We start from the raw sequence: 26,468 nt of genomic DNA, 5'->3' as shown, positions 1-26,468 counted from the left end.
CCACTTTCTGCTTTGTGCTTGATATTTTTCTTCTCAGTGACAGCTAGACAGACAAAAAAGCCGTTTATTATAGTTCCCCTCTCGCTCGACGAACGAACAAGTTTTTAATAAAAATAGTCTATTATATTTTTTTTGCATCATTTTTGCAAGGCCGTTTCAACTCAGAAATACAAAAAAAAAGAAAAAGTTATTTTTATTCCAAAAAAATAACAACCAACTAATTAGCTCAATCTTATTCGACTGTGTTCTCAAAGAAATCTCGTGCTATCCGAACAAAAAGAAAAGAAAAAAAACTCACTTTCATTTGGATGAATTTTTTCTTCTCTACCTACACAGTTCTTTTTTAAGTATTTTTCTCATTTTTTCAGAGTTTTTATTTAATCTTTTGAATAAAATATTCAATAATCTAGAAAAAAGTACCAAACTCAACTCAAAAATGCATCAAAATTCGGTCGAATCAGCTCAGTGAATTTCTACAAAGAAATTTTGTTATTGCAAAGTGCTGCGCCCAGTGTGTGTGTGTGCTCGCGTTCTTTGTCTTTCCCCTTTTTCCCCTCACACAGAACCTACATCTCTAAATGTAAACAAAAAAAAAACAAAACCCAAAACGATTGTTCTTTTTATTCCAAATTTGTGGCCGAAAATCTGTAAGAAAGAACCCCAATTTTTCAATTCAGAACTTTTTAGAAGCTATTTAATCTTGTCTTTTCCTTATCAGAACCAAAAAAAAAAACCTTCCAAACGAAATCCCCCCATTTCCCAGGGGATGTGCCATAAAAAAAGATAGTGGCGGCGATAGCAAGTTAATCGGTGACGACGAGTGACGACGTCAACAAAAAGACTCTTTTTACGATGAAGTGAAAGTGTTTTTTTCTAGTTTTTCTCTCAATCATCCTCAATCCAGAGGCAATATCAAACACTTGCCTTTTTTTCGCTCTTGCGATACTTTGTCAAAACTAAATGAATAACAAATTAATCAAACTTAGTTTAGTTAAAGTTCCCACAAAAAAGTTGTTTGAAAAATTTAAACAGAAGCAGCAGACGAAGAATCGGCATCAAAATTAGGAGGAAACCGTTGTTGTTGGCAATGCGAACGAAAAATTTAGTTTTAATCCTTTGCTGTGTTGTGCTGACGAGTTTTATATTTATAATTCTTGGGCCAGCCGGACAACAAAATGATTCACTTAAAAATATCGTAACGCAAACACATCAGCGATTTAATAAATTACAAGTAAGTTACAAAGTTCATCTTATCACTTTTTTTTGCTTGATTTGTTTTGATTTATATTTTATTTTTTTCCAATAATAAAGATTATAAGAAAATTATGTAACTGAGAGAGTTTTGGTTTGCATCTTTGAAGGATATTGGATGTTAGAAGGACAGAATGTAGGTGGGAATTAGTGATGGGAACTATCGATAGTTAGTAATTGAATGATTTGAACTATCGAATAGTTCATTCATTCATTCATTCATTCATTCATTCATTTATTCATTCGAATAAAAACTATCGAACAAACTATCGAATAAACTATCGAATAAAAACTATAGTATAAAAAAAACTATTCAAATGAAAAAACTATTCGAATGAAAATAGTACCGTAAAACCGGGTGACTTTGGCACGTTTTCAAATTCAAATGTGAATAACTTCTGCAATAATTTTTTTTTTTTTAAACGAAGATTTCAACCAATTTACCTACTTCGCTCATTCTATAGGTATGATTAATCTTGAAGAAATCTGTCCGACAGTTCTATAGATAAATGCCAAAATATGGGTGACCAAAGTCACCCTCCATTCCGGGTGACTTTGGCCGGTAGGACGGTTGCTATATTTCCGGTTCAACTACAAGTAGCACGTTAGTCTAACCCAGCCCAAATGAAAGAGCAGATTTTTTAAAATATGTGGGTATTGTTTTTATTTACGTACACAGAATTGTCGGTTTTTATTTGATTAAAAAAAAAAAAAACAAAACCTTAAAATTCGCATACATTTTGATAGGATATGGAAAAAAAATAGTCACTCTCTGCGGTCAACCGTTGGAACAGGAAGTTTCTTCTCCAGATCACTTTTGGTGACTTGTGCAACGTCTTTTTTCTCTGAGTATATGAAGCTGTACCCAGCACCTCTTTGCAGGAATGACACTGTAACCTCATCGTTATCAACATTTAAGATACAGCCGACGTAAAATGTTATTTTTTTCTTCACTGTCTTGGCTTCCGGCTGTGACTTATTTTTGAGGGGCCGGGCTGATCCGTGGACATTTCTTCAGTGGCATCATCGGGTGCATCTACATTGGGAGAATGTTTTAAAACGCTCAACGATAATGTGAAGTCCGCCCTAGTGACACTATAACCTGGTTCAGTGTTAACTTTTTTCTTTCTTGGCTTCCTGGTTGAGGTATCCGGGTTCCGAAGGCTCTTCATATAGTCCAATACTGAATCGCTAAGGTTCATCATGTTGCTGGTAGTATTATCTGTTCTTGATTCAGTTTTTTCGAGTTTACTTAAAACTTGTTGCCTATCGCATGGATAAATTCCAGTTGCCCGGAAGCCAGATATCAAATTTTCCCTTGCCTTGTCGTTCTCATGTAAGCTGTCCCAGACTTTTTTTAGAAGCCTATTAAACATATCTTTCGGCAATGTTTTGTTTTTCGAGTTTGCCATCATATACGCTGTTAAGGTCTTCCTCCATAATATTTTAAGAGGTCGAAAAAAGGCTACGTCTAGTGGTTGAGCTGGCAAATGTTGATATGTATGTTCTGATAACATTTTAATTATATTGCCACCCGGCCAAAGTCACCCGATTTGCCGGCCAAAGTCACCCTACCATATGGCATTTTTTATAAACAAATTAAAATTAATTTTTATGAAATAATTAAAAGGATATAATGAAAGTAATTTAACTTGCAAAACAATACACATATCTTAGTTAAAGTCATTTTGCAATCCTATTTCTGCAACATGTTCAAACCATCCAACATTTTCAGATGATTTTTTTTTTAGCATTTTTAAGAAAACTAAATTTTAGTATAAATTAATATCTAATTTTAATTAAATAAAGCTAGTATGATCACTTTTGAATTCATCAAATTATACGAATTTACAAAGAAACTTGGAAAAAATCAAACAAGTCCTTCATATATTAACAATTTTTTTAAAAAGTGTCCATGTCAAAACCAAAGTCACCCGCCAGGCCAAAATCAAAAAATGAATATTTTACAACTATCGATAGTTTGATAGTTTTTATTCGATAGTTCCCATCACTAGGTGGGATAAGACTATTATTTTTGTTGGTATCTTGTTTTTGAGATTTAAATTCGATTTTTTGCTAGTTTTGTTTGCTATCAACTCGATGACTTTTATATGACAAGGAGGTAATGATGATCTTATTTGAAAACGTCCTTCATTTGGTTTTGGTGGATTGAGTGGAGATTATCCCACCTTATTTTTGTGGAAGCTAAAATTTGAATTTGAAATAACAAAACATGAAGCTACTTTCACAGTTTATCCAAACTCAATAGTTTGTCAAGCTACCTACTTAGTAGCATTTATTTTATTTGTAATTGAATTAAAGACACAATTGGTATACATTCATTTCGTGAGGTTATTGTCCGTTTATATAAAAACAATTTATAATTTACGGAAGTATTGAATTCAATCAATTCATACTCTTGTTGTTGAAATGTGGTAAAACTGGTTTCAAAATGAACTTGTACGAGGTGTTTGTTTGTTGGATTTAAACAGTATTGTTTTTATCAAATAAAATGAAATGAAGGTTCCAGGGAAAAAAAAAGCACAAGTCCATTCCATCTCATTTCGAGAAAAACGCATTTGAAAATTTTGTTCTCCATACAACTTAGTACTTAAAGTACACAATTTATATATTTTTGTCGAAAGCCTTAAACTGATGACTGGCAATAATGATACATATTGGTGTTAGTAAAAGAGGGATAAATCTGCCGAAAAATCAAGATCTGAAAAATTGCTCGAAGATAAAAAATAAACCAATCGAATTCAAAATATATCAAAATCAGTTTTTTTACAGATCTTAAATCAAAAATTAAATTGATTTTTGCACCAAACGAAAACACTATAAGACAAAAAGCATTTATGATGAAGGAATAAAAAAAAAACGATGATGAGAAATACAATAACGTTTGAAAGGATGGTGCAATGCATTGTAAAGAGAAACCATCTTAGGAACTCTGGTGGTAACTTGAAAAGGCAGAATTTGTATGATATAAATACACAAAGGGCCACCTCAAAAAAAATGGTGATTTGAACTAATACTAGACTCGCCTTCATGATATGTAGTACTATAGAAATATTTATATACAATTGTACAATGAAGGAAGTTGTTGAACCAGAATTTTAATTTGAGAGTTTAAATATCATATGAAAAACATTGGGTGCATTCTCGAATCTAGTGACTACCTACGTAGTCAACTCATTCTGATTGACTGAATACAACTAAAAAATTAGTTTCCCCTCCAACGCACGTAGTGTAAAAATTTAAGCTTCAAAGTTAGTTGACATTTCTCAGTCAGCAGCTGTTTGATGGAAACATTTTTTTTAATTTTTTGGTGGAATTGATGAAAAGAGCATTCAAAATGAAATTAATTGTGCTGTTTTTAAATACCTATATAAATTATGAAATTGAAAAAAAAAACTGTGACAGTTTTGGTTTGACTAGCTTTGTAGTAGAAATTCGCATTGAAAAAAATTAATTTTAGGCATTATAGGGGACTTTCAGTTTTTCAGTCCAAATTTTGTTTTTAAAATATCTCCTTAACGTAGGGTGGAGAAACGATGATTTTTTGTTTGTATCCACTTCACTGTGGTGTATGAGTAACTTCACTGGTCGGCAACGAAAATGGAGCTTGAATCAAACCATACTTTTCTATAGGACTTTTGTATGCTGATTCCGAATCTGAAGTCAAAATTTCACTGGCACGTCAAGTTTTCGAAATATTTAAATATTAATGGGTCAAAAATGCGTTTTTGTGGTACTTTTGGCGTTGAATTTCATCACCGTTAAATTTTTTTTCGCAAAACTACATATCGACGGTTAAACTTCATAACCTCGTAAGTCGAAAAATTCGAAAAAAATATTATTAATGCAAACAATTCAGAAAATTCAGAGCTATCTTTTGGTATATTCAGTTCAACAATGTTGTTTTGAACATTTTTCAGGAATGACGAAATTCAAAAGCTCGTATTGATAATATCCCATACAAAAACAAGAAACACAACATATTGTTTTTTGATTTCTGAAAAACTTGCAAAAACGACTTACACAGAGAAAAATATGACCCGCTAAAAACTAACAGATTGCCATATTGTTTTACCGTCCATACATTTCATAAGGAAATCTTACTAAAATCAACGATTAATAAGGTTTTTTTAAGGAGATTTCTTATTATTTTTATAGAGAAAATCTTATTAAAATTTGACTGAAAAGTTGATTTTTTTTGCAACTTAGCACTAGAACAAAAATCGCGATCAATATTTTCATGGCAGGTTGGTTCAGGTGGTAAGGTGGGCGACTAATGATTTGAAGTCTCCAGTTCGATTCCCGGCCTGGTCATCGTTTTTGAAGTTATACTTCTTATGGGAGGGTGAGTATGAAAATTTACTTTTTGACAAGAATGTCAAAGGGATTATGACGCGATCACCCTCGGTAGCAGGGCTGTCGTTTCACCTTTAGAGTAGGCAGTACTTTAGTATTTAAAAATGCAGTACGCCGCAGTAAGGCAAACATAAAACACACAACACGTTGCAAGTTACATGTTTCATGTGGCAAGTTGCATGTGGCGATTTGCATGTGGCAAGTTGTATGTGGCAAGTTGCGTGTGGCAAGTTGCATGTGGCAAGCTGCATGTGCTAAGTTGCATGTGACAAGTTGCATGTGGTAATTTCCATGTGGCAAGTTGCCAGGGTTGCAAAAAGCTCACTTTTGAGCTAGGTACTATAGCTCAGCTCATTTGAGCTGAGCTTAAAGTGAGCGCCCCCAACTTCCAACGCCTATATCTCGGAATTTTGAAGAAAATGTAAAAAAAAATTTTGATGCCAAAAGGTAGCGGGGACTCTAACCTACATTTGGGTATCTCATCCCTGTAGGTCCACGTGTTCTCAAACCGGGAGAACTTAAAAGTAAAAAAAAAAAATAGGCACGATTCTGAAAAAATAGGCATGATGTGGTGGTTTAACATGGAAGGCGATTTTTTAAAAATCTGACAATGTGCAAAGCGTAGGCCCATGACACAAGCTATCATTTGGCATCACTCCCAAAAATTGCTCTCAAGCGGTTTAGCTTCCAGGAGCGTTCAAAGATTCGGGGATTTTTCGAAAAAAAAAATTTACCCCAACTTTCAAACGCGATTTTCTCGGAATTTTGAAAAAAGTCGAAAGACCGGATTGTACCGGATTTTTTTTATGATAAAAAAAGAAATATTTTACTAAAAAAATAGAAATAAATTTAGTATTAAAAAAAACCAAGAAAAAAGATCACGAAAAATTCTGTTTTATTTATAAAAATATCCATGTGTTAAAATAATTCCATTAATAACTAGAACCAAACATCTTATAAAAGTTTAAAATATCTTCATATTTCATTATACTTTCCAAATAAAAATCAATGTATCCTCTCACCCATCACAGCTCGGCTCAGCTCACTTTACCTTAGCTCACCCAACAGCTCAGCTCACTTTCAGCTCAGCTCAAATGAGCTGAGCTATGGTACATAGCTCAAAAGTGAGCTAGCTCAAAATTTGAGCTGAGCTGTGAGCTGAGCTCAGCTAACTTTTGAGCTTTGTAGCAACCCTGCAAGTTGCATATTGCTACTACTAGTGCTGAAGCACACACAATTCTCATAAAATTACCATATCGCACATTTTATGCGCAATTCGTTTACTTTCGTTAAGCATATACCGTACGTTCTGAACCGCACAACATGAGTAAATTTCACAGAATAAATTGAAAACTACATGGACGCAAGGAGGATGAAAGAACTAATTTATTGTTCACTTGATAAAAATGTTAAAAAAACTAAGTGTGGATTAATTACTTCATAATAGAAATTAAAAATATCAAATGAAATTCATTTACATATACTGAATGAGAAGTATAACTTCAGTCGCGTGTACATGTGTACACACACTCTTTTTTTTTATTTTTTTGCAGATTTTAAAACAATAAGGAAAACCCGATTGTTTTAATAAGGTTTCCTTCTTGGATGAAAACCATAGAGAAATCTTATTGTTTTTGTTCTATTTTATGTGGTCTATTTTTCTCTGTGTACGAGGTTATGAAGTTTAACCGTCGATATGCATTATTCAAAAGCCATATTTTATCGTCTTAAATACGTTTATTTTTTTTTTCAAAATTATTTTTTTCTTATAGATATTTGGTATAGAAAGGCATGATATCTCAAAATCTTGGTGGTCAAGGTAACTTATGGTTTTTGAAGCAGATTTGAAGTAAATTTCAGTTTTCGACTACTGATTCGGTTGAAAAAATAGCAAAATATTACGGAAAAATATAATTTTTAGATCTAATGTCAAAAAACATTTCATTTAAAATTAGTTTTTGGGACCTTATAGCTAAATTTGTGATGAGCAGAGCTCAAAAACTAGACGTGATGGAAAAAATCTGTAAACTGCTTTGAATTCAGCACAATCAAGTTTATTTAAATCACCTTACAGAGTTCTTGCTCCCGACTTTTTTTGTTTTTTTGCCGACCAGTGCTTTTGTTGCGATTTTTCAGTACAAAATTTGTTTTTGGAATATCTTCTAAACGGTGGACAAACGTCGATTTTTGGTAAACGTAAAGAACTCGAGGAAACAAACAACAGAAATTTGAATTTTTGAAAAAAAGTAATTTTTGATAATTTTAAAGGACTTTGAAATTTTTCATTTAAATTTAAAGTTTCCATCGAAAGCAAAGAATTTAACTAGTGAAGAGTGAATTAATAGAAAGTTTAATAGTGTGTCCTTAACGCCTTTAATAGTAAAATGGAGCTGTTAACTTAACAAATAAATAGAAAAAAAAAACATAATGAACAAAACACACATTTCTAGTAACGAATTCGGTGCTATGAAATAAGAGCCAGTGAAATAACTCCAACTTTCAAAAAATACCCTTATTTCACTTTTCCGAAGAGAAATAAAGCCAATTTTTAACAGTAGGCTTAATTTCACTTTGGTTGAGTGCACAGTGCGCCTGAACAAGTTTCAGGTTGACCTAAAATGACGACAAAAACTAAAAATGAGGCTTTGTTCCTGAAGGCCTCAGCAATAATAATCTGTTTTAACCAAAATCGGATTAGCTTCCTTTTTCGAGATACCCCCCGTAAACGTGGTTTTTTCGAGAAAAATTCATAACAGCACAAGGCTCGAGTACTATAACTTAGGCGCCGAGAATTGAAAACGGTTTTTTGTAGAGGTATTCAATACAATCATATTTTGTTATGGAAGGGGGGGCTATGTAAAAACAGATTATTATTGCTGAGGCCTTCAGGAACAAAGCCTCATTTTTAGTTTTTGTCGTCATTTTAGGTCAGGTTAGGTTAGGTTGAACGGGGTGATAATCCGACAAGTCGAGTTATCCCACTCGGATCTCGATGGATCCATTGTGATCCCCAGGGTTAGGGTGGGCAGGAGTGAGGATGGGTAAGGGAAGGGTTTAGGGAATTACGGGTTGGAGTTAGTGTTGTGGGCCTCCCTGAACCATCCTGAAATTTGGATAAATTTCAATATGTTTTTCAGTGGCAAGGACGAGACGTCATCTAACTCATCGAAGAAGTAATCTCCGAGAGTTGTTTTCCTACTTTTTGCTAAGCTGGGGCATTCACAAAGGAAGTGGTATGAGCCCTCCTCCGCCTCTTCGTCTTGACACCCTCTACATAAGTCTGATGAGACAATACCCATCCTACTCATGTGGGTTCCCATTGAGTTGTGACCCGTAAGGATACCAATCAATAGGGACAACTGAGGCCTGCTTAGCTTAAGTATGGTTTCAGTTTTGTTCTTAGAAATGGTCGGCCACAGATTTCTTGAAACACGACAGGTTTCAAGAGCTGACCATCTATCGTTTGCAGAGTTCAAGAAGCTTTGTTTTATTCTGCTTTTTTCGTGTTCCATTGGCATAAGCACCCATGAAGCTGTTTGGCACGGATCAAGAGATGATCCTGTTTTGGCCAATTCATCTGCCCTTTCATTCCCCTGTATATCACGATGTCCTGGGACCCATCGAAGGGTAACTATGTTCGTTATGTTTAGGGACCTTAGTGCCTTACGACACTGGTCAACTAGTTTGGACTTCGTGACAATAGAGGAAATGGCTTTAATTGCTGCCTGGCTGTCTATAAAGATATCAATATTTTTGTTCATTAAATTGAGCGCGGAGAGTATGTTCGCTGCTTCGCAAACTGCAAAAACTTCCGCTTGAAAAACACTACAGAAGTCAGGGAGTTTCAGTGATTTGTTTATGGGAGGGTTATCTGAAAAGATGCCTGACCCTACGCCTAGGTCTGATTTAGACCCGTCAGTGAAAACCGAGACATGATCTGTAATAATGACCCTGTTTGACTCCCAGAGTTCCCTTGTAGGGAAGTCTGTAAGCGCTACTGGGTTGAAATCATTGAATGGAAGATTATAGTCAGTTTGAATGTTACTTGCAACATAGTTCAATATTGTTTTATGACCCAAGAGGCCCCTTTTCCAGTTCTTGCCCTCCTTCAAACGAAGGGCACTTATGGCCGCCGATTCTTTTGTAAAAAGGTCGATCGGGGCAAGTGAAAGGAATGTTTCTAGGGCTGATGTGGGTGTGGTTCTCATGGCACTAGTGGTACCTATACACGCGAGTCTTTGAATTTTGGTCATAATTTTAAGGTTGACTGTTTTATCTAGGGCTGGCCACCAGACCAGGCATGCATACGTCAGAATAGGCCTTATAATGGCTGTATACATCCAATGAATCGTTTTGGGATTGGGCCCCCATTTTTTACCAAAAATTCTACTACAGGTGTAAAAGGCAATAGAAGCTTTCTTTTCACGTTCCTTTATATTTTCTTTCCAATTAAGTTTTCTATCAATTATCAACCCAAGATATTTGGCTTTACCAGTGATGGTAAGAGGAGTCCCATTTATTGTGGGAGGGTTAATATTTGGGATATTTCTTTTCCTAGTAAATAATACTAGTTCTGTTTTAAGTGGGTTTACATTGAGACCGCAGCCTGAGGCCCAGTTGTTGAGCTTGTTAAGGGCTGTTTGAAGAAGATCACGCAGGGTCGGAACAAATTTGCCCGAGGCCATGATGATAATGTCGTCGGCATAAGCCACAACTTTAACACCGTTTTGGCTAAGCTTGGTTAAGATCTGGTTAACAACTAAGAGCCAGAGTAGGGGTGATAGGACTCCTCCTTGTGGAGTTCCCCTACAAGTTCTTACCTTCAGCTTGCTGCTACCCATTTCTGCATTTACAAGTCTAGTTTGAAGCATCGAATCAATCCAGTTTGACAGATTTGAATCGACACCGCTGGTGTCTAGGGCTTGCCGTATGGCTGCATTTTCAACATTGTTGAAGGCCCCTTCAATGTCTAGGAATGCTCCCAGAGTGAATTCTTTGTGGTGGATTGAATGTTCAATGGTACCCACAACTTCATGTAATGCCGTCTCAACAGATTTGCCCTTCATATATGCATGTTGGGCCTGTGAGAGAACATTGTCGTCGATTTTGAACCGAATGTGCGTTTCAATTAGTCTTTCTAAGGTCTTTAAAAGAAAGGAAGATAGGCTAATCGGCCTGAAGTCTTTAGGTTCCGTGTGGGAAGGTCAACCTTAAACTTGTTCAGGCTCACTGTGAGTGAAATAGGGCCAAATTATTCTTATTGCGCTTTTACATAAAAAAAAAATTGGCTTAGTTTCTCATAAAAACCCATAATTTAAATCAGATTTTGTAGTTAAAAAAGTATAGCGGAAAAATGAGACTGCACGTTTTTTAATCTTCATACGTAATTTGTCTGTCCTTATTTTATTTATTGGCAAGGCTTTTCAAATAATAAAAGTCTTTTTTTGATCCATTGTGTGTTGTGTTTCAACTGAACTATGACTGAATATATCTGAATATGTAAGTAATGAACATTTTATGACCGACAAATAGTAGAAAATCAATACTATAATGAGTACTGTTTATATCAACCACTCACTCGTACACCATTCTATTCAAATTAGCCAATAACTTAGAAAACAATAACAAATCACTTAATAGCAGTAAAAATTAATATTAGTCATGTTAACAAGTATTTAATTTTCAAATAGGTACCTACCTAAATGTCACCAACATGTGCAGAAATATTATATATTTTTTTTGTTAATTTTTAAAAACCGTCTTTGATGTCCTAAACAAACTCTTAAGTATCACCTGATTGCGAATACAATGTTGGTAGATTGAAAAAAAAAAAAAAAATAAAACAAGCATTTGTTCAAAATAAGTAAAATTGCGTTATTATTTTGAACAATCGTTGTTTATTTAGGGTGAAATAATGATTAATTAAATAATGTTATTGTCAAAATATGTATCAAAATATATCAACAGCAATTACTTATAGTTCGATAAGAACCATATCCGTTTTACTTGTATTTCACCACCAAAATAATTTGGCAATATTGACTTGAAAAAAAAAAAAAATAGATAGATAATAATTACACTTTGGGCGCATTTAGATTTTTGTCTATTTGATCAAAGATTAGTAGAGTCATAAAAAAAGTATTCATTAGAAGGGGAGACAAGCCCAAAATTGTTGCCTTACATCATTGCCTGGAATTCGGCAGTGGTTACCCACTTTCATTTCACTCATTCAAGGACTAATAGAAAATCAATATTTCCGCCTTTTTTTTTTGGTAATAATTATTACAATCCGGTTAAACCGTGAATAAAAGAACCCTTAATTTAGCGTCCATGTTTATTTTTTTTATCTCAACCAACAGATATCAGGTAGGTATCTATCCACTTACGCCAACTTCCTAATTATAATTTTTTTTTGAAAAACAAAATTTAATTCATATTAACCTCTGTACTTATTTACTAACTCGTTAAGAGTCATTGGCCTCGCAAATATAGTATATTTTCCAGCACACGTGTCGGTTCGAACAAAGAACAAAAAAAAAAGCCTTTAGAAATATTATTTTCCAAGTCATTTAAGATATTTTATATTCAACTGGTAACATAAAACCCGCGTGATATGTACCATGTACCTAATAACTTATAGGACTATATGCCGGCCGTTCCTTGTTCTATCGTTTTGATTCCGCATGAGTTTCTTCAACTCGTGGACAAAAGGACGTCGTCTATTTGGTTGGTACGTGCAATATGCGTGACCACAGCCGGAAAATCATTTAATGTTTGGATTTTATTTTCCTGCGTTAAAGCTTCTTATATTCGCGCACGCAACCTCTACCACTTCTGTTTTTGTGTTAATTTTAAGTAATTCATTAAACAAAAGCAAAAAAAAACTAATATGTAATACATATTGTAAAAAAGTAGCCTAATTATCTTCCGCTTCTTTTCAAGAAAATATAAACATTCTTTTGAAAATATCAAAAAGAAATATTTTAAATCTTTTCCCCCAAGAGAGATGTCATTTCAATATGGCACTATTTTTTTTTTTTTTTTTTTGCAATTAGAAGGGAAACATCTTTGACAAAACATGAGTTTGTACATATATGAGTTCTTGCTCATGCCGCCTCAAGGATAACAATGTCGACAACTTTGAATTTAATATTATTTTTTTTTATTTTGAAATGATTGTGGGCGCAAAATCTTAATTGTGTTTTAAATAAAGCAATTTGTTTCTTATTTAATTTGGGAAGTGTTTGCTTTCTCAGAGCAAGGCTATAAGAGATTTTAAGATATTTTGGTGTTTATCTAATTTGTGTGTGGAAGCTAATAATAGAACTTTGTGTAAAAAAATAAATTGCAAAAATACTCTTTGATACTTCCGCTTATACTATTCGATATTGAAATGTTTTTTTTTTTATGTTTGCAATAGTACATTAATAGATACATAAATATATAGGTAAATAAAGCTTTTTTACTCGTAAAAAAGTTTTATTGAGAAATCAATTGAACTTGGCATCATTAAGATTATATGGACGGAAAGAGTGAATTTTTGATTGTTTAAAAGCCACAGTTAAAATTTTTAAATGATTTTTTTTTCATAGATTTTATAGCTTCGATATTTGCTGAGTTAGGTAGATATTTTAAAAGTTTCTGGCTATTTTTCTGGGATATGCAACTTTAAAGCCTAGAAGTAATTAAAAACTCTCCTTAATTCGTAGACTGTTTCATTAAGTCATCACTGCAGCAGCATACCTTAGACATACGAGTGCGAATTCGGCTAACCACAGCTCAGTTTACAGCCACTGCACAGCGATTTAATCCAAGCTCACGCGTGCGGTAAATTTAAATTTGTGTCCTGCCAAATTCGCAACCGTGTCCCGACAGAGAGTTATCTAAAAGATTCTTCTCTTTTAATTTTGTTTGTGGATATTATTTTGCACCATAGATGCTTTGTTAACGTGAAAGTAATTAAAAAGATTTGTCCACTTATTTGAAATCGGCAACCTTCTTGAAAAAAAAAAATATGTAGATTTATCTACACTGAGGGAAAAGCCACCATAAAACAACGTAAAATCAATGAAAACCACATTGATTCAACTATTATTCGGGATTATTTTGCGTTGAAGATGAACATTTTAAAATCAACATGAAAAAAGGTTAATTTTTCATGGTTTCGTATCTTAAAGTCACTTTAATCAAAGTAATTCATCTTTGAAACAAAGACGTTTTAACTTCAATTTATTTTTTCCCTCAGTGTATTTGTTTTTTTCTCCGTGTATCATTCCAAATTTCAGCAGACCTGGCCCTGGTTCGAACTCAGTCGCACAAGTATGTATAGTATACTAAGCCTTGAGTTATTTTTCAATAGATTTCCATTTTTTTTTAGACTATCACTGTCATAAAAATTTAGACCTCTGAAAATAAGAGGTATCCTCCATTCTTTTAAACTGATTACACTGGTCAACAAGGTTTTTGCCACAAAAACCAAAATATACTTTTCTAGTATTTTTTGGGGTACTGAATCCGAATCTGAAGTCAGAAAAATTTGATTGGCCTTCGTTTTTGAAATATTACCGTTAGAAAATGTCAAAAAAACGTAATTTTGGCTGTTTTCAAGGTTATGTTTTTTTGTGGAGTAGTTCATTACAAACAAATTTGTAACGGTGCCTATAAGAACTAGTTTTCTTCTTTCAAAAAATGTTTAAATCTTTCCGATATCTTTTTTATTGCCCGAGATATTTAAAATTTAAGTAGCGGTCTTTGAATCAAAAACAACACTGGCCAACCAAATTAAACTTTTTTTGCCACAAGAATCAAAATATACTTTTCTGAAGGTTTTTGGGTTGCTGAACTCGAATCCACAATCAGAAAAATTCTATTAGCCTTCGTTCTTGAAATATCTCGAGCAATAAAAGAGATATCGGGAAAATTTAAACAGTTTTTGAAAGAAGAATATCGGTTCTTATAATAACCGTTACAAATTTGTTTATAATGAATTACCCCACATAAAAACATAACCTCGAAAACAGCCAAAATTACGTTTTTTAGCATTATATAACGGTAATATTTCAAAAACGGAGGCCAATCAAATTTTTCTGACTACAGATTCGGATTCAGCACCCCAAAAACTACTAGAAAAGTATATTTTAGTTCTTGTGGCAAAAAAAAAGTTAAATTTTGTTGACCAGTGTTACAGGCACACAGAGATGGCTGAGATTTTTTTAATCACTACACCGTAATGAAATGCTAGCCCAAAAGCTAGCCTACTATATCTAACTTTTTTGTAAAACCAAACCGTTTCTTGTCAATGTTCTTATTTGTTTTTAAACGAAAACAAAAAAAAAACTGAGTCCATAATGTGTTTTTAAGAAATTAAAAAAAAAAACTACTTTTTTTTGTAGGAAACGAATATAAGTGGTAAACGCAGAAGATGGAAGAAATATAGGGTGGACAAACGATAATTTGTAGCCATTTCTCGAGGTGGATAAACGATTGACGTTTGAGTTAAAAAAAAAAGGAATTTTTGGTGACTTGGAAATGTTCAGTAAATGCACTGTGGTGTATATGTAATTTTTGTTGGGAATTTTGAAAAATTGTTTTTTTTTTTTTGAATATCTCCTAAACGCAGGTTGGACAATGATTTTTGGTTTGTAACCTTTACTCGAAACAAAATAATATTGTTGCCATAAATTAAAGTCTGTGGTAAGAAATTGTGATAATAGCTCTAAGTTTTTGTTGTAGTGTTTTGTTTAGTTTTTCATGTTAATTTATTAAATTCTTTATTTAAAATTTTAAATTCAACAATAAAAATGTACTAAAATTTAATTTTCACCACTAAAATCAAATAAAAATCCCCTGAGGAAGCTGGAAAGAAACCGGCGAAACGTAGCCCAAATAAAACATAAAAATTAAAAAAAAAAATAATTTTTGGCAAATTTAGAAAAAAAGATTTTTGTATGAGAGTTGCTATAAAAAAAATTCTTTTTTGAATATCTCCTAAACGGAGGGTGGACAAACTATGATTTTTAGTACACAATTAGAACTCAAGGTGGACAAACGACAGCAGTTTGATTTTTTTGAAAAAACTGATTTTGGGGGATTTTAGGGGAATTTCAATTTTTCAGTGCAAAATTTGTTTTTTGAATATATCCTTAACGCAGATTGGAAAAACGATAATATTCAGTATGTATTTAGAACTCGAACGTCTATCTTAAAATTTAAGCTTTTCAGACGATTTTTCCTAGAAAAAAAAAATTTGCTCTAATTTTTTTTTTGGAGGGTGGACAATCATGGACAAACATGATTTGAAACGTCTTTTTCAAGACTTCGAATTTTTTGAATTTTTGAAACAAAGAAAAACCAACCAAAGCTAGAAGTTCTTATAAGATTAAATTCTTAAGATTAGAAAAAGAAAAAATACTCTCCCTGAAGAAGATTGTAAACACGGTCGAAACTTCGGAGTAAAAGATAGGAAAAAGAAATATAAACAAGACCTCAAGCCCACTTAGGATTGAATTTAAATTCAAAAAAAAAGGTCACGAAAATAGGAATCATCGAATAAGACATGTTTGGTTCAAAAATTTTGAGGTCGCACTTCTGGCTTCACGGAGCTTTTGAAAAAATATTTATGTTACAAGCTCCCAAAAAGTATCGAGCAATCTAATATTAACAGTATTATAAAAAAAACTTTATTGACCACAACTACACAAGAATCTAATAAAAATGATACACCCTGTAGCCTTTTTCTGTTTTTTTTTTTAGCAAACTCCACAGCGCATACTTTTTAATAAACTTCTGAAATGTACTAGTATTGATCCAGTTCCAGCAACACATTTTGCTTAAATCTTTAAAACTTTTAATTTATTATTAGAACTAACCTCAACACATTTTAAAACATAAATAGCCGTTTGTATACCTTATTTACCATTAAGCCCACAAAACTATTTTCATCCTTAAACTCATTAAAATCTCCTCCTACTCTATCTCTTTGCTAGTTTATTATTCTGGTTTATAATCAACATAACTGTTTTTATTGCTAACCAAAAATTAATAAATATGTATATTAACCCTTTTATGCAGTGGTTTTTAAAATGATTGGTAAGCCTCCACATCCACAGCAGCAGAGAGAGAGATAGTTATTTAAATTTGAAAATTCTTCTAGGTCAGTAAATCTAATTTGTCGAAAAGCCAATTTCACTTAAAACAAACAATCAACGCCTGGCACTTTTGCAAGTACCTACAACAAAAAAAACCCGAATAACGTTTTAATGGTAAACACAATCAAACTTCTATACACAGATTTATTCCTGTGTGTGTTTGTGTTTGTTTACGTTCCATAGCTAACGTAAACTTAATCAGCACAGATAAATGAAGCCCAGCAGCAACAGCAAAAAAGTTCTCGTTGGAAGAACCGAATCGCACCGAACTATATCGCATCGAGGTTCGGAGCTTTGTGCACTTTCCATAGTGAACTCGAACTCTTGGTGGGTGGGAATGGGCAGCAATTTGCCATTTTAATTTTGACCCACAAAAACACAAATACAAACAGTGCTCCATCTCCATCAGTTCCGACCATGATGGTCCGGTGTTTGAATAGTTTATTTACTTGATGGTTATGCCGTCGTCGCGTTAAGGGTCCTTTTTTTTGTATATCCTTCTGCACGCCAGGATGCGGTTAGTGCTATAGTATGCCCATGCCCATTTCCACCCTCTGCTCGAAGAGTCATTATAATGATAGCGAGTAGGTGAAGTGCGGGAGCAATGGGCTGGGTAGGAAGGTAGATACATCATAAGTTTGTTTTCCGACGAAGCAAATTGGCGAGCTGTGTACTCAACATATGCAAATAAGATCCGCCCCATCGATTTGCGTTCAATGGTTTATTGAATTTTAATCAGAGAAGATTGAAGTTGACTTGCAACTTTTTGAAGCAAAACAGTGAAACAAACTTTAAAAAACTACCTGAGCCTGCAAACTCTCTTAAGTTGCGACTTTAAAAATGTGAATGAACCGCGTCTTTTAAAAAATTCATGACTTTTTGAAAACAAAAAAAAAAGAAGTAGCAACTTTTTCATCATCCGCACATCAGCAGAACTTAACTGACAAACTGACTGACTGGGTGACTGTGACTGGCGAAGTGTATTAAAAAAGTTCTATTGTTATGTTGAAAGTTTGCTTTCAGGCTCATATGCATCAGCTCTCGACTCTCAGGACAGGAGAAAGAGTAAAAACTTATAATTGCGGTGAGTTAAGCTAACATGGCATAAATGACGCGTTGAAAGCAATTATTGTCAACTGGTGGTGGAAATGCCGGAAACTCATTGCAACGTTTTTTTCTGTTTCTTTTTTCCTTCTTTTTTTTATTTTTTGTCAACAACGTCATGAGAATTGTGACACGTAAATGCTTTCTACTTAGCGGGCACTAGGGTAGATATAATACCCAAGCAGTAAATATATCATATACACCACGTATAAGGGTGGTTTTTAAAATCAGTGATTCCGGATGAGAATGTGTATAAGAAAACTGAAACGAACTTTGAATGGGTTAAAAAAAAAAAAAAATGTAGGTACACTGTTGTCTTGTTTACTTCTGCGTTTTAATTGTTTTTTACGTCGACAAAGTAGGTATAGTTTCAATAGGTAGGTGGGAATATAATGAGAACGAGATGCAGTCATGCAAACAATTGGATTTGTATTTTTTTCTACGTTTTACAAACATCGTGCTATCCTATACGTCTTTTGTTGTGGATTTTGAACTTTTTCTCTTATTTATGTTCAAACAATTCATTGGTAAATTAGTCATTTAGAAAATCACTGCTAGTAAATTAAATTACAAATCATTGACCATAAAAAAAAAACGACAGTACAAGTTAAAAATCAGCATTTTGATGTATGTAATTGATAAAAACCTACAATTTATGAATTTTTCAGGATAAAACGTCGTGCTTATTTGTATTTTCTTTAAAAAAGTGGTTTCAAATTTAGGAGCTGAAAAGGTTGGCATTACCACTTTTGAATTTCGAAAATCTCATGATGCAATTGTCGTGAATTTGTCGTGAAAGAAAACAATTTGTTGCACCAATCTAAAAATAATAAATTTGTTAAAAAAAGTACAATCAAAAAATGTATGCTTGAAAATTGTATTTTGAACAATAGGGCCCTACTAATGCTTATTGGACAGTCAAGTTACATGCCTCAAAACCAATTTAAAAAAAGCTATACATTTGTTATAAAGAATTGTCGCTCCACGTCTTCTATCACATTCAGGCATACAAAAATTGTTCGCATCCTCACTTTAGAAACCACAACCCCTTAACTAAAGCAACTAAAATCAGAAAGCTTTTCTTTTATTTTTAAATTTTCATTTTAATTCCTTTTTGTTTTTAATAATCAATTTTTACTTGCGATATATGTAGTTACTATATATCAGCCTCCGTTTTTTGCGACTCTCCAGAGGGGTTTTTGGAATAAATTTTTTGGACCAAAAATAACGCTACCTGTCATATACCGATTTTGGAAAATTTTAATTTCCTCAAAAACGGCTCCAACGATTTTGTTAAAAAACTCATGTTATTTGTAATACAGTTGCTATCTTTAAATGAAAAATATTTTTTTTTTCGAAAATCATTATTAGAGCCACCCGCACACCACAAAGTTTCTTTCCAATTTTATTTTTAAACTTTTTTTTTCAAAAAAAAAAATATTTATAAAAAATTAGTTTTTTTTAACGGCTTTAACGATTTTGAATTTTTTTCTAAAAATGCATCTTATCAAAAAAAATGAAATTGCATAATTGTTTGGAGCTCAATTTGATTTCAGATGTTGTTTAATTCCTTTGAAAAACGATTTTTATGTGTGTTTTTTTTTTTTTTTTTGGTTTTATATACCTACAATAATTACATTTACTAAATTTCTGTATAAAAAATACTAAAAATTCCAGCTACTTTAACCCTAAGTGCAAATTCGGCGTGAATTTTATGTTAGAGATTCTTATTAAAAATATGATAAAAATGATAATATACATTTTAAATTAAACAGATTTTAAACGGATTCGTTCTATTTTAATAGAAATTTTACTGTTTTAAGAACGTGGGATTTAAAGTGAACATTATCTTATTTGAAAGTGGCTTATTTTCTCCGTATACAGATACAATAGGTAATTGTCCGACCGAAGTTTTGAACACAAAAGTTTTTAAGTATCCTCAAAAAATATGAGTTTTCAGTTAAATATAAGATGATCTCGTTAATAACAAAAATAAAATGCACGACTGGGTCGCACGTACTTGCTCTTGTAGTTCAAAGTATGTTTATCTTAAATATCTATTGGAAATTTTAGATTTTGTTTAGTGTCGAGAAAAAAATTTAAAAAAAAAATTGAAAGTTAAAAAAATTTTTTTTTTCAAAAACTTTTTTATTTTTTTTTTTTTACATTTGACAATTCAAAATGATTTCTGTAAATTTTGAATAAAATTGACTTATGCTTTGATAAAATATATGAACTTAAAAAATATGTCAATTTTTGAAAAATGTCAACGCCATATTTCCGTTCTCCGAATTTTTTTTGGAAAAACTAAAAACGCAGTTTTGTTAGAATCAATAAGATTATTACGTATACCAAATTTAATCGAAATCTTTAGATCCGTTTTCGAGAAAGTTGCAATACCTCGAAAACATTATATGGGAGATATGCGTAAAAAAGTGATATTAAAAAAATAAAAAAAAAGAGTCTAGGAAATTACGTAAAAATCATCTGTTTCAAGTTTCGATCAAATCCATCCATCCGTTTAGGCCCTAGCTCGATGTACAGATGGACGCACAGACCGACGGATGGCATGACGAAAACTACTTTTTTGGTCTTCTCCATCATCGTAATGTTGGTTTTGATTAAAACCTCGAATTTTTTTTCTACACGAAACCAATACTTGCCCTATTATAGAGCAAAAAACTAAAAATGCAGTTTTATTGCAATTGCTTTGAATATTACCTATGCAAAGTTTAATTAAAATCGTTAGAGCCGTTTTCGAGTAATTTGCTATAACTTGAAAATTTTATATGGGAGGTACACTTTCTATAAGCTATATAAAAAAACTTTCAAAATTCCATAAAATAATCATCTGTACCAAATTTGAAGAAAATTCGTACACCCCTTTAGGCTGTGGAATTGTGTACAGATAAATGCACAGACGGACGGGCGGATAAAAAAATGTGTAAATGTAAATCTACCTTTCTAATCACAATTCGGTATATGTATTTAATAGAATTTACCTGAGGCAATAAAAAATTATTGTTCAAAAGTTAATCTTTTTTCTAAATGCATTGAATTATTTTGAATGCAATTTTTATTTGCATTATTTTTGGACTGTTAGCCATCATTTCTAACTAGAAACGCAAAAAACAAACGTGCGCTGGTTACTAAGTGTGAAAATCATTTTCTTCTTCTTAGAGGAAGTGTTGTTGGCGTGAATTTTGCTTTTTTTGTATTATATACAATAAAGTCTTGAATAATAATTTTTTCGCAACAGCTTTGTTTATCATAAAGTGAATTGCATAACTTCAGATGATTGTTGATGGGGTTTCCAAGAAAATAGGCGAGTAAATCGTAAACATTATTGTTCCGAGAAAAAAAAAATTAAATTATTTTTCTTTATTTTTTAATTTATTTATTTTCAATTTTACTTTGTCCCACTCTGTTTTTTTTTGAAAATTAACTTCTAAAATTTATATTTGAGGATTAAAAAAAAATTCAATCCAAATAGAAATTCCATTTGCAATTTTTTTTTTTTTTGTATTTCCTCACTTCCATACATATCCAATGTATTTTTTTTCTTCTTTTCCTTTTCTTCTAAACAAAGCACATTTCCTTTTGTTCGGTCATTGTTGAGGTAATCCGTTTCGGATATTAGACACCATATTTACATTGTTCTATGGTAATCGATAAAATAACAAGTGGAACTTATTGATTACTTGACTTGCCTATTGGTCATATAGTCTATGATACAAGTTCAAGGCATTCTTCTCTAATTCATTTCAAATATACTATATACGAGTAGATATATTTGTATGCATGTGAATTAAAGTAAATTCAAACCATGACACAAGCATTTAGATTTGACTTCCAATGAATTTCTTTAATTGGCATACAAGTAAACAAAAAGGTTAACTATTAAATCAGTTGAAGATAATAATGACAATCAAAGTTTCTAATTAAATTGATATATCTACATAATTGAATGCAAACATAAAAGAATCTTAATAAATGTCTATTAAACTGTTTATGTTATAAGAAGAATAAATTGAAAGTCAATAGATTTGATTTGAATCCGATAATTGACATAATTTCTGATAGAAAAAGTACGCAATTTAAAAAGCTATACAAAAGTTGATTCCAACAAAAATTTACAATTGTTCGAGGCTTTTTTTTTAATAATTTCTAATTTATACCACATATTTTGACCTGGAGTCAAAAAAAGTGATTATTTGAATTAATTAACAGCTTTTGAAAAAAGTACCTACGTTGTTTTTTAAAGACCCGTATGAATTCAACGTTCAATGAAAATTCTTTAAGTAAATGTTTGTTCTTGTTGATTCTCATGAATTGGTATCACCAAAATTTATTAATAATGCATTTACTTTCAAAGACATTTATGACAAGATGTCTTGCAAATTTTTAACTTAACACCCACGAGCCACATGAATTGAAATTTAAAAGCAATGTTGTGATTTTTAAACAATCAATAGAAAAATCATGTTAAATCAACCAGAACTAAGAAATTATCATGTTGTTGGTTTTTAAACAGAATCATCGTATTTAAGTTTTAACCAGATACAAGATTTGGCAATGAATTTTATTTTAATACTAACAAAATAACATTAAAAAGTGTTAAGCTTACATGAATATTCTTTCTAATTAAAACTGTCCAGCATGTCAAACTAACACTAAAATGTTTTTAAATCAACATGATTCATTCTATTCACAATCCTGTGAAATTTACGTTACCTAGTTAAATTTAAATGAAATCTGCAACAAATTCAAATGTATGAATTGCGTTTCATTGGTTGAACACATATGTATTAATCTACATCATTTTAAAAGTTTCGATGCCCGTAGTATCCTGCGTCCCGTGCAGGGAAAGAATCAGGAAGTCTCAATTCAATTAAAAAAATCGAGTATTATTTCTCTAAACAGTTGATATAGTTTCAATTGTTGTGTATGTTGCATGGGTAGTAGGGTGGGTCAAAAAAATCGAAATTCGTTCGTTCGTTCTGTTTCGCAATTTTAAATTTTTACATCAAGCTTCTATTAAAAAAATCATTTTTTTATTAATTGACTTTCAGCAAATTTTTTTTACATATTCTTGTAGAAAATTGAACGCTCTACAAAAAAGGCCTTATACACTTTTTTCAATTATCTAACCGTTTAGTAGATATTTGAGGTCCAAAAATCGAGAAAATCTTTTAAAATCTTTTTTTGTTCTTAATTTTGTAACAAATTGAAAAATTATAATAATCAAACGCGCATGACATATTCTTGTAGGAAACAGATTGCTCCACAAAAGAGGTCTTGATAACTTTTTTAATTAATCTAACCATTCTAAAGATAAAGTTAAAAAAAATTATAAAAACAATTTTTACTTTTCAAAATTTTCCAATTCACTGAAACTTCATTATTTTTAAATTGTACAAAAATTAACAAGATATATTCTTGTATAGGGGCTTAAACGTTCTACAAACTCGAAGTTGTCGCCTCAAAGATTGCGCTTCTATTCACAACAAAATTTAATGACTAATGATTATGGCTCTACTTGTAGTCCGAATGTAAACATATTAAAATTTTCCTCTCAAGTAAATTACTCCTCTCAAATACTTGGCTTTAATTCAATATTTTCCATAGATAGTGTTACTTATGTTCATGGTCAAGACAAGATACATCATTCAGATGGATAGCAAGGAGTGGCCTTGATGTGTTCTATAAAAAGTTTCAAGTGCGATTTACAATAAATTCCTTTCAAGGGTAGGGCGAAATTGAAATTATTTAGCGAAGAAACTTTTTTAATCTACCAATTACTTTGGATTAATAATGTTAATCAATTATTTTTTTAACGTTTCTTAATAATTTGTTTGTGTACAAAATGTGTTATGAAATCGATAAATTGGACCTTATCTTTTCAGTAACCAACTTTCTCATCGATAACAAAATAAAGATTATGTTTAATCAAACTTCTTATGTCATCAAAAAATATTGGCAGTCAAGTTAAAATGGTTTTTATTGTAAAACCAACACCAACGTTCATATAAAAAAAAAAAAACTCATTTAAATTGACTACTTGCATACTGATTTGCTGCTTCTTATCTTAAATGATTCAGATATTTTTCTGTTTGCATTTTGCAGGAAATGATATTGTGTGCACAAACTCACACAGAATGTATATTTTCTGATATTATGGTTTGGCTATAAAATAATACTGATGCCATATAGCCAATTACAATGTAATAAAATATTTATGTTTTGTTGTATCTAAAAATTGGCAGCAGGTATTTGTTAGAAGAAAATATTTGCGACATAAGATTATTTTATGACCATGATGATAGAATGGGTGTTGATTTTTCATTTAATTTGTTGTCGTTTACCAAGAAAATTATTAGGTCTTGAAAAATTCACATTGAATTCACTTGAATATACAGAGTAATTATACTTGAAAAAAAAAATGATGAATATAGTTTTAAGAGAAAATGTACACTTGAGTACATGCACTTGATAAATGAAAACATTTGATTACAAAGCGGTTTTGCTTAAATCAACACATTTAATAAAGTAGAAGTATAGATAAATTTCAAGAAAATTGAATTTGAATACATAGCAAATAGATTGTCATTACAAAGCAAAAAAATGATGTTTTTTTTATTGGAATATAAACTTTATTAAAATGCCTCCAGGTGGCGCTGTATGAGATAACAGTACATAGCCAATAAATAGACATTTGTTAGCTGATGATAAGTAGGTTAGAAGTTAAGAGGGATAAACCCAAATACCTGCTAACTAACCGGTTTGTATGTGTTAAACTTTACCATGCTGAGCCGTATGTAAGTGAGAAAAAAAGATAAAATACTTAATAATATTTTTCAAAATGTGTATTCGAATATTAAATTACAGTACCTAGCCATAATTAGGCCCAAGCGAAAAAAATTCAATTGATGAATTTTTAAAGTTTTTTTTCGAAATATTTGAATTTTTTTTTGTCTCATTTACTTACACTTATCATGCAGATACGGATTGACTTAAAAAAAGTTAATTGATAAATTTTCATTAAAAATAAGGTACAAAAGGGGATAAGCTCCAAAAGACGTTGTCTATGGAATTCATACCCGGAGAATTACCAGACCGGCGCAATACTTAAATTTTTATATCGAGAAATAACGTGAAATTCTTAACTTTATGGCAAGTTGCATAAAAAACACTGTTTTTGTGATATTTTGGCACCTTTTTGATCCTTTTAAACCGTGTTTCAATCAAATTGAAATCGTTTTTAAATATTTTGATATTCAACTATAAGACCGGTCGATTTTTCTCCCCTTTTCAATTACACTGGTCAACGTGATTTTTTTTTAAACAAAATTTAAGTCAGAAAAATTCTTTCTCATCAAGTTTTTGAGATATTACCATTTTAAAGCATCACAAAAATAGTGTTTTTGGAAGTTCAAAATTCGATACCTATCCCAAATACTTCGCACGTGAGAGCCATTCTAATGCTAGATATAAGAAAGTAAAAGGCCATTAGAATAGTATAATTTGGTTTTTATGGAAATTTCTCGTCAATATTACTGTCATTTACGGAAAAATCGAACTTAAAAATGTTTTTTTTTTTTTTTCAAATTTTTCTCAATATTTTCTAAAACAAAAGTATAATTTTTCTACATAATCTTAAATAAAAGGTTTTACTCTAAATAACTGCATTCCAAACTTTTCAAAAATCTAATTTTTGTCGTTAACTTTTTTGATTGAAAAAAGTTAATTTTTTCAAATTAAATTCGTCAAAAATCCAAAATTTTTTGCTTAAAAAACATTAAAAATAGGTAAAAAATATTTCAAAGTAATTTTTAACCAGGTGTTTGTTAAAATCCAACCTTTTTTGTTAAAGATACAAATAAAAAACCAAAAAATCGTCTTTTTGCATTTTTCTCAATATTTTTGATGTTATATAAAAAAAAAATGGTTTGAGTAAACGTTGTAGACATTTTTACTATCTACAAGTTTTGACTTTTTTCGATAGGAGGTCTACTTTTGACAGAAATCGTAAAAAACCCAGATTTTTAACACCCACCCCACTTTTTCTAACATTTTTATTTAACGCAAAAGTGTCTTTTATTTGACAGTATTATGATAGAAATGTGTTGGTAACATTAATACAAAACCAGTAGCACCAAGAATTTTGTATTTAATTTTAAAAACGAATAAGATAAATCCCTTTTGAAATGTTCGAGTTTGCCCTAGTTCTTGTCAAGAGTGCAAGTAAATCCTGCTACGTCTCTGACTACACCTGCTATAAGCTGACAAATAAATGTGTTGAAATATTACGAAAGTAAGAAAAATAAATGCTTCTGAAAACTGAAAGAAACTAAGATGGATAAAAGTGAACGATATTTGAAGATGAAAAACATCCAAGGTAAAGAAAGAAAAATGAGTTCGTTTAGAAAATCCTTTCCTTATTTTTTAAACGCAGATACTCGTAGATGTGTTAAGAAAAGTTTAACTACGAGTATTACGAAAGAATATGATACTTTTGAAAGTAATCATGTCCTTAGAAAGAAAATATAAGCACCGTCATTAAGTTTTTCAAAAAAACTTTACTCTATT

The 26,468-nt window shown here is 31.6% G+C and overlaps 1 protein-coding gene across 1 annotated transcript in view; it reads left to right on the top strand.

Annotated features, from left to right (window-relative positions):
* The first annotated feature begins 38 nt into the window (after positions 1-38).
* The window catches only part of LOC129914191 (uncharacterized), a 68,379-nt gene continuing 41,949 nt past the window's right edge, over positions 39-26,468 (top strand). Inside the window, exon 1 of the mRNA XM_055993325.1 lies at positions 39-1,231. Within this exon, the coding sequence (XP_055849300.1) occupies positions 1,088-1,231 (144 nt within the window). The 5' untranslated portion in view covers positions 39-1,087. The remainder of the gene's footprint in view (positions 1,232-26,468) is intronic.

This window comes from Episyrphus balteatus, chromosome 1, assembly GCF_945859705.1.
Source record: "Episyrphus balteatus chromosome 1, idEpiBalt1.1, whole genome shotgun sequence".
Lineage (NCBI taxonomy): Eukaryota > Metazoa > Arthropoda > Insecta > Diptera > Syrphidae > Episyrphus > Episyrphus balteatus.
Note: the sequence above shows the minus strand (reverse complement) of the source record. Positions and strands in the feature narration are given on the sequence as shown.